The 9,680-nt window shown below is 39.2% G+C and overlaps 1 protein-coding gene across 7 annotated transcripts in view; it reads left to right on the top strand.

Annotated features, from left to right (window-relative positions):
• The first annotated feature begins 656 nt into the window (after positions 1 to 656).
• The window catches only part of ARB2A (ARB2 cotranscriptional regulator A), a 231,421-nt gene continuing 222,397 nt past the window's right edge, over positions 657 to 9,680 (top strand). For 3 of the 7 annotated variants that reach the window (XM_087885890.1, XM_060690615.2, XM_060690616.2), the window contains exons 1-2: positions 666 to 783; positions 5,981 to 6,104. In XM_087885890.1, the coding sequence (XP_087742016.1) occupies positions 5,999 to 6,104 (106 nt within the window). In that variant the 5' untranslated portion in view covers positions 666 to 783; positions 5,981 to 5,998. Of the gene's footprint in view, positions 784 to 5,980; positions 6,187 to 9,680 lie in introns of all 7 variants that reach the window. The other 4 variants (XM_087885891.1, XM_060690614.2, XM_060690613.2 and 1 more) reach the window with 3 other exon arrangements.

The following is a 9,680-nucleotide window of genomic DNA, read 5'->3' as shown; positions in this document are numbered from 1 at the left end:
CCAAGGCTATGCAAAGCATGATTTTGGTTTAGCTAAGTCTTATCGGATCTGGGCTGCAAAAATGCGGCTGACAGCCAGACGGCAGTTAAAAAAAAAACCACCAAAAAAACCCCCCCAGGACTTTCTTTGCCATTTCGCTGCCGCCTAGAGCCTGACCGCCTTTCTGCAAACCAGATGCCGCAATCCAAGATTTCGGACGCCGCGTGAACTCAGCCAAGAGGAAAGCACTTCCGATCCCCGATGCATCCGTCCTAGCGGTCAGTCACTTTTTTTCCCCCCCTGGGATAACGAATGTAAAGATGAAGGTCTCATTCCGCACCTACAGAAAACACGCATAGCCTTCAGACACCACTCAGCCCCGGTCATCCAGAGCAGGGGTCTTCAACCGTGGCAACTTTAAGACTTGTGGACTTCAACTCCCAGAATTCCTCAGCCAGCTCTGCTGGCTGAGGAATTCTGGGAGTTGAAGTCCACAAGTCTTAAAGTTGCCACGGTTGGAGACCCCTGTTCCAGGGCAGGATGCTGCGCGGGAAGATCCGCGCAGGGCAGGTGGAGGGAGAGAACCGCGAGCAAGAGCGCGGAAAGCGCGAACTTTCCGACGCCCCGGCTCGACTCCGTTCGCGTCACCGGAACCGGAACTGGGGTTCGACATTTTATTTTTTATTATTTTTTTTGGAAGAACGGAAGGGGCGGGATAAGCCAAAAGCCAAACAGTAAAGAGGAGAAGCGGCGGCGCGTCTCTCGGTAACAGTTTTGGCCCCGCCCCCTTTCCCGGAACTGCAGGTACGTGTAGCCGCTGCGCTTTGCTTTTTTGCGTACGGCGACGGCAGGCATGGCCCCTTTCCCCTCCGCTCGGGCAACGACAAGCCCTCCCGACCCCCCCTCCTCACCCCTCCTCCCTTCCTCAGGTGCGCGTGTTTCTGATCTGCGTCCTTGGCCTTAAACGTGCCTGGGAAGCGGAGGGCTCCCCTACCGGCGCCATCGACGGGCACGGCTCGGCTGTGGTTACCTGCCACAGGAGGAGAGGAGGGGGAAGCCCCTGGGGCGGGGGGCCCCGTGTCCCTTTTTTGAGGGTGGGGCTGGGGAGGGGTCGCCTGTCACGAGCAGGAAGTAAAAGCGGGCGTTATCTTGGAGACTCGCGGGAACTGCTTGGCCTTCCCCCACTTGGCGGGGGCGCCTTTTCGAGATGCTTTTTCTGGGGTCTCTTGAGAGATCGAACCTGACTTCTCTCTCAGGTCCTTCCGAGGAGCGTCCCAAAATTAGGCACTTAAAAGAGACGACTGGGCTTGAAAAAAGGAAGGAAAAGAGAGAGAGAGAGAGAAAGGAAAGGAAGGAAGGAAGGAAGGAAAAGGAAGAAAGGAAAGAGAGAGAGAAGGAAGGAAGGAAAAAGAAAGAAAGAAAAAAGGAAGGAAGGAAAGAGAGAAGGAAGGAAGAAAGGAAGGAGAAAGAAAAAAAGAAAGAAAGAAAGAAAGAAAGAAAGAAAGAAAGAAAGAAAGAAAAAAAAGCTGCCTACTTGGATTGGGGTGTCTGATCAATTTTGCCGTACTCAATACAGGCATGGATTGTGTTTGAAGCCGAATTGGAGGTTTTAAAAGTGCCAGAATGATCTGGATTTCCTGCAGAATAAATAACACCTTGAGATCAGTCACTAAGAAGGTTCACCCACCTGGGTTTTTTTTAGCACTAGATCTCCCAAAGTTCCTGACCCAGAGGTCATCTTCGCCAACGTAAACTAATGGTGGTGTGATAAAATATTCTGTTCCTAATTCAACTTGCCAAATGGTAATAAAAAGTAGGTAATTATCTTCTGCACTAATATCAGTGTAGTTGCTATGGAAACCAGTTGTAATTCTTCAGGGTTGTAACAGATCTGTTTACCATTGTTTACTTAATCTAATAGTTGGGATTCACAAAAAATGCAGTCTGGTTGACTGACCCTATTCTAAAAGTAGGTTGTGCAAGTTGAGCTGTCCATGTTGTAAAAAAAACTATAGCTTTAAAGTGGAATGTAGGTTTGGATGCATCATTGATACCTACTGGATTATGCTGCTTTTCTTCAATATGCCAATAGAGAACAAAGAACATTCCATTCTATAATGCCACATAATCAATTTATCTAGTACATTTTTCTCCAGCCTGGCACCCTTCAAAGTTATTGGATTGTGTTCTTGTGAACCCAGACATTACTTTCAGCATCTGTGGTGATAACAGATCGTAAATTCACATTATTAACTTAACAACTGCAGTGATTCATTTAACAACTGTGTCAAGAAAGGTTGTAAAATGGGGCAAATTCACTTAATAACTGTCTCACTTAGCAACAACAATTTTGGGCTTATTTGGGGTCGTAAATCGAGGACTACCTGTATATGTGTTGTTGTAACAAGAGGACACAACAACGTAACAGCGTAAAATACAACAAAGCAAAATAAGGAAAAAGAATGCTGGTGTATAAATGTTAATACCTTTTCCTATGAGGCACTGGTAATATTAATCAGATATTGGGGAGAGGCTTTTATGTTTTTTTTTTTATAGTACAATATTAGTGTCAGGATGAATGTTTACATAACTATTCTGCAGTTTCATCGTTATTGCCATCTCTTTCAAGAAGCACATCAGATGTTCTAACTGTTCCATGGTCCCCAGAGAAAATAGGGAAAAGTCTGGTACACTGGTTCCCAGTTTATACCATTTTTTCCATTTTGAAAAAATAAAACTTTGCAAGATGGAGTTCTTGCAGTCTTTCTATTTTCTTATAGTGCCTCAAAGTACAAGGTGTAATGGAAAGTAACCCTACATAGATCCACATATAATTAGCAGGGGTGCATCTTTATTGATGTTTCAATTCCTTTGGATTGCCCACTGTGCATTGGGCAATTGCTAAAATGGTGGATCAATGGGTGTTCCTGTAAGGCAGTGTGTCATTTGCTTATTTCTATATTTTAATTTCCAAAAGTAACACACACTACTATCTTATTCTTCGGTTATTGTCATGTTTATTATACTGTAAAATAATTTCTGTAAAATTAAATTCTGTAAAATTTCCAGAATTTGTACTTTTTTGGTTTTCTTTTTTATTATAATAACATTTTAAATAGGATTAATGTATCTGAAATGATATACACTTATACAGTGTTATGTGAAGTTTGCTTATTCACACATACCTTTTGCTTGTACAACTTCATTAAAATTGCTCTGAATAGTCAATTAGAAGTTACCACATTAACATTCTCTAATATACTTTTCCATCTTTAATACATTGTGAAATGCATAAACACTTCCCCAGTATCTATCTATCACTTGGTATTGATGTTTAAATGGTGTATCAAAGTGTAAGCAATTGTCAGCTTCCTTTTTTAGAATACATTCATTTAAAAGCAATTCATTTTTTACCTGCCTCAAGTCAAAATGTATTATTAATGTATAAAGAGCTTATTGGAAGTCTTTATCATAGATACCGTCATCGTTGGTTGTGATCTGACATATTATTTATATTGTTTAAATCCTAAAACTCTTAAACAGCTTCAAGACATTTTAATTCAAAATCTTATATACATTAAAACAACACTAATAAAATGAGAAAATAAGATCAATGTATTTTATAATCTCATAAAAACCAAGATATAAGCATACATAGCTACTGTTAAAGTATCATAAGTACAAATAACAATCTATGCATTTATAATTCAGATGAAACTTGTTAAAATTCAGTGTAACACAGAGCTAAAAGAAAAGTACTATATAATGAATTAGTGTTCCAGATTTTTATTATTAAAATTGTTGAAATGCACCTGTTTGCTACAAGAATCTTAATGTTTGATAGTACATAACAATGAAAAAATTTATTTTCATTCCTGAACATAATTAAAATTTCACACAGGGCAAGATTAAAAATGAACATTTATTATCCCTACTTAAAATGTGTTATCATAAAAGCTTGAACCCAATATTGAAAAAAATAGTTTCTGGCAAAAAAAAAATGCCAAGTTTCTCGTAAAGATTTTGACTCTTCTAATGGTGACATGTTTTCAAATGCTTTTGAATTTATTTAATGTTAAACCATGAAATTTTATGCACCTTTTTATAGGTAGCCCTTCAGTTATCACAACAATTGGGACCTAGATTGCTGTTACTAAGCAATGTGGTTCTGAAGTGCAATGTGACCATATTGCTTAGCGATAGCAATCCCATCAGTCCCAGGTACCATCATAATGTCAGGACCATGGGGTTATTAAGAGGAAAGAGCCAGTCTTTGGGAATGACCTTGGGAGATGGAGCAAAGAATGCTGTCTAGGAACAATCAGATAAGAGACAGCGTAGCCCACAACTGCATAATGGGCAGAGCAAGAGGCTTCCCTAATTTTTCACGCTGTTAAAGTGATGGTGGGAGGATTCTACTTTCAGACTTGCGAGATTCTATTAATGTAGCTTCAGAATAAAGTAGAATTAGCTTATCTGTTTGTGTTCCTCCCTGGTTTACCTTGTGAGGTTGCTAGTAGGAGTCCTAGGCTAGGAATGCAGGGTGGGGGCTGCTAAAGGTGATGCTAAGTGCAGGTAGACTAGTGAGGACTGCAGATGGGTGCTACAGAGTGAAGCTGGGCCAGCAAGGACTGTAGGTGGGTGCTGAAGAGCTGGCAAATTCTGTGGGTGGGTGGGTGCTGGTTCTCAAGAAGTATTGTAATCTAATTTGTTCTCTTTTTAACCTCCTTTATCCTTCATGTTGATAATTTTCTATTAGTATGAATGCATGTTGAATTTGGGGGAGGAAGAAGATACCGGTAATCTAGATGTACCAGGAAAAGATAGCTAGCATTTGAGAATAAACACTGCAGATGTGGATTTAAAAATGATTGAGAATCAAGCAGATTTAATCTGATATATCAGGAAAAGCGACTACAGAGACAGGCAAATTACAATGATGAGTAATTTTTTTTTGAAGTAGTAGGTTGTAGACTGTAAAAATAAGAAATTATATTGATGTGAGAAATATGGAAAGTGAGGTTGCAAAACTTGAAGCTGTTGTAATCCCAGTCATAGTAGACCCTCAAACTCTAGATATTAGATTACAGATTAACAATTATTTCTGTGTTACTTCTAGTATATTATATGATCATCATATCTGATTAAGAGATTCCTTAAAAATGAATTATTTTTGAATTATAAATTAAGAGCCGTGGTGGCACAGTATTTAGAATGCAGTACTGCAGGCCACTTCTACTGATTGCCGGCTGCCAGAAGTTTGGCAGTTTGAATCTCACTGGCTCAAGATTGGTTCAGCCTTCCATCCTTCTGAGGTCAGTAAAATGAGGACCCAGATTATTGGGGGCAATATGCTGAATGTAAACCACAGAGAGTGCTGTGAAGCACTGTGAAGCAGTGCTATTGCTATTACCCTGTTTCCCCCAAAATAAGACATTCCCTGATAATAAGCCCAATCGGGCTTTTGAGTGCATGGCAATAAGGCCAAATACTTATTTCAAGGTTCAAAAAAATATAAGACAGGGTCTTATTTTCGGGGAAACACAGTATATGGTTAAGAAATGAAGACAGATGACCAAGGGCAGAGAATTTTGGGGAATGGGATAAAAATTCATGCTGACTGTTACTGATTTTATTGAAAAAACTGCCAAAAGCTTTGGCAAAGATGGAGAGCAAAGACAACTGAGTGTATTTGCAAAGCAAATTGGGAATGGAAAAGAAAGTGCAAAAGCACTTCTTAATTGTTGAATTATTGTTAGGGAGGATATCTAGGATTGTATACCTATGAGATATGTTTTAAGACAGATGTTGAAAATATTTTTTCTTGAGTCATATTATTTGTTTATTTAGCAACACTTCTAGCCCATTCCATTCCATTCTAGCACCCTTTTTCAGATAATATTGATTTTTAAAAAAACTCTTTCATTTCTGTAATGATTTTTTCTAGTCAGGATATTTCAGGGAAATAAATTTATCATTCTAATTTATAATTTTTTTTCAGCTTATCACCTCAAGATTGATGCATGTTTTCATCATTGCCTTAAGTTTGCTGAGAGTTTGGATAAACATGGCGCAACTCCAACAAGGAGGTCCTGATGAAAAAGAGAAGACTACAGCATTAAAGGGTACAAATTAATTTGGAACTTCTCCATAGGCACTTCGTAGACTGTGTTCTGATGAACTATAATTTTGTGGTTAGTAAAACAGGTGAGCAAGTGCAAATGATACAACCCACATTTCTTGGCTGCAATAAATCTCTTACATATATCCATAATCCAGAATTTTTTGTTCTTTACTTCCAAAAAAGATATATCAGCATGCAACAGGATTGCTGTTAGCTGTGATAGAGATGCCAGTTGGATCTCCTTGATGGCAAAAATCCTATTATGGAAAGAAAAATGCTACAATTTATGCATATTAGTCAACACACAGAAGGAACAAAGTAGTGTGGGGAAAAGCTTTAAAAAATAAACAAACATACCATAATGTTGCGAACATCTGGTGGGCTCCCCATGAGAGGTCCAGATTAGAGAATACACAGACACAGGTGTTTCTCGGGATGAGAGAGCCTCGAGCTGACTCCAGACCTCTCTTTTATTATACAAGGGTATAGGGCGTATCAAAAGACATGATTACAGCTATACATTCTCATATTACATTCGTGATACGAAGGATTTTCTCCATATCTGGACATAACTTTCACATCCTACCATATTACAGTAAATCACATGAATTCTAGGAAAGCAATATTTAAGACAGAAACAAAACTTAACTCTTGCTATGTTATCATATTTGGCTTCGTTCCCAGCATCCCATCACCTGCCAACTGAGAGGCCCCGTTATCAGAGATTTACCTCAGTTGTCAGGAATGTTAGTTCAAAGGGATTGCTACACACTTTCTGTTCTACAATATTATGAACAAAGAGAGAACGAAGAGGGCCTTTCAATGATCATCTAACTGAACCCGCTTTTCCTACTTTCTTCCATAGCCAAGCTCCGCATATGTGTTCCAACCAGCCAGACTGGTCTACACATACACCATGGCTACCTTGTTCCCACACCGTAATTGTTTGGAAAAGTTGATACTGAATTTATGTATTATAATAATTTCAAAATTATTTCAGTGGAAGAACATACAAAATTCCACCATGGCAGCCTGGTTGAATTAGATTTCTCTCTCTTTCTCTCTTTCTATATTGGGAGGAATCGTTGCTTATTGGTTCACTTTTAGATTTCTATAACTTTTAATTTGATACAGTTTGGGATTTTAAATCCTAATCCCTGCTGAACTCTCCTCAACATGCCTGTTTTTCTTCCTCTGAACATAAAATGGGATACTATATCCGATTTTATACGCTATTTTTAGTCTTCAGAAATAGAGTGCCATATAAACTGTTAATCAATGTATGCTATCCTGAATTATGTAGAAAACTGACAGGACACAAATATAATCAATATGCTCCTAGGAGGCAGTATTCACATGATAGCTTCAGATATTTTCACTCTGTAAGAGGCAGGGCAATTGAATCTCCTCACTCTTACCATGCTGTCTTCTTCTGCACTTCCCCTCAGTCAATTTAGGTGCAAGTTCTGCCTCATGTATTATTGTTATTATTGCAATGGATTTGCATGATTACTGCTTATCTTTGTTTTGGAGAGGGAGAGAAAGAGAGAGAGAGAGAGAGAGAGAATGAATCCATGTATGTATAAAATTGAAGTTAGGTGGTAAATATTTACATAGATTTGTTTGAATACCCTTCCAAGAATAATTCAAATGTGCTTAGTGGTTTACTCATTCAGGAAAACACATTTCTCATCTCCAAAAATACTGCGGGTGGCTTGCAAATTAAAAAGATAAGCATCACAATATGGAGGGGGGTATCATAGTTTTTGAAGGAGAGTATTCCATAAGGTTGGAATGGCCATAGAAAAAATCTGTGATTCTTTTCCTGGCCAGTAGGTGTATATTGAAAAAAAAAAACCAAACTCTCTTTCCTATGATAGCATTTCAAGAATTAGAAAACTATTATCATGTTTTCCCTTACCTTTCTTTGCTATCAGTTATTTTAACCCTTTTTCATAGAATTTATCTTCCATCCTCACATTCAAGAGCACACTTTGTTGCTCTTCACTGTTGATTCAGCCCAAGACTGCACTTGCTCCTTGGACAGGTACAGCACAGTGCTAACTCATCCTTAATCTGTTGAAATCCTTCTAACAAGTACTACTGAGAAGCCAGGTGCTGTCTGTTCTATACTCGTGCATTTTTTTAATCTAGTTGAGTGCAAAACTTCACAGTTCTCATGGTTGGATAGGATTTTGTTGAATAGGATACAATATTCAAGTCTATCAAGACCTTTTTGAACCCTGAGTGTGATGTGATCTCTGCAGATTTGCTGAATATCCCTCCTATTTCTTCATCTAAGTCATAAAAATGTTGAAGAGCAGTGGGCCCAAGATGAAACCTTTCCATGTACACATAAATCCATTAAGGAACATGTATTATGCATGATTGTTTAACCAACTGTGAATCCATCTGGTAATAGGACCATTATTCCATTTTATTAAGAGGCTGTGGCCTAATCCTATCTCAACCCTTACTGACGTTGTGAAGCTTAGGTGTATTATAGCCATAATAGTTTCTTGAGTTACTAATCTCATTACATTACTCCAAAGAGATTATTTATTTTTCATATTTCTGAACAGCCCAGAATTCTTTTCACAGGTCCTGCAACATATCTTCCCAGCCTCACCAGTTGAGATGGGCTAATGTAAGTCACAACCTTTGAAGCAAACTGGCATCCAATACTGGGTCATAGAGTAGAAGTGTTACAGGATCCCTTCTTAGGGTGCCTAAAATTGCCTGTGTGACCAGTTGAAGCTTGCAAGTACTTTTCAAGGTCCATGTAAAGTGCATTGCACTAGTCTAAATGGGAAATGACCAGGGTATGATTGACCAATGAGAGCCTACATATTCAGAAAAGGGCATTCAGCTGAAGTCTGTTGTTTCCCATCCAGGCAACTATAACCTCCAGGCACCATGAAAGAATGTCCACTGCATCACTTACATCACCAGGGACGGAGATATATAACTGGCTATCATCACCATACTGGTGATACTTCATCCCATAGTGATGGGTGATCTCATACAGAAGTTTCATGTAGATGTTAAAAAGGAGTGGAGAACATAGAACCCTGTGGCACCCCACAAAGCTGGGGCCAAGAACTGGATCTCCTTATTAACATTGATTGGGGCCAACCTCAAAGAAAGGAAGTGAACCAGCACATAACTGTGCCACCCATACCCAACTCCCTAAGTCAGCCCCAAAAATACCATGGTTGATGGTAATGAAAGAAGAGCATGGATGATGCACTACCTCCATCCTGCTCCTGTCAGAGATTATCCATGAGTGTGACCATTATTGTTTCAGTCCCATATCTGGGCCTGAAACCTGACTGATAAAGGTCCAGATAATCGATTTCTTACAGGATCTTCTGGAGTGGCAATGTCAGCATCTTCTCCACAACCTTCCCAAAAAATGGGAGATGGGAGAGTAGACAAAAATTATCCAGAATGGTAGGATTCAGCAATGGCTTCTTGAGAAGGGGACACAGCAACACCAAAGGAGCCGGAAAACTCTGTCTAACAAGGATGAATTCACCAACACTTGAACACATCCACAGGACACCTCAGGTCCAAC

The sequence above is a fragment of the Pantherophis guttatus genome, chromosome 2 (genome assembly GCF_059756535.1).
Source record: "Pantherophis guttatus breed Tessera chromosome 2, ASM5975653v1, whole genome shotgun sequence".
Lineage (NCBI taxonomy): Eukaryota > Metazoa > Chordata > Lepidosauria > Squamata > Colubridae > Pantherophis > Pantherophis guttatus.
This window is presented reverse-complemented; position numbering and strand designations above follow the sequence as displayed.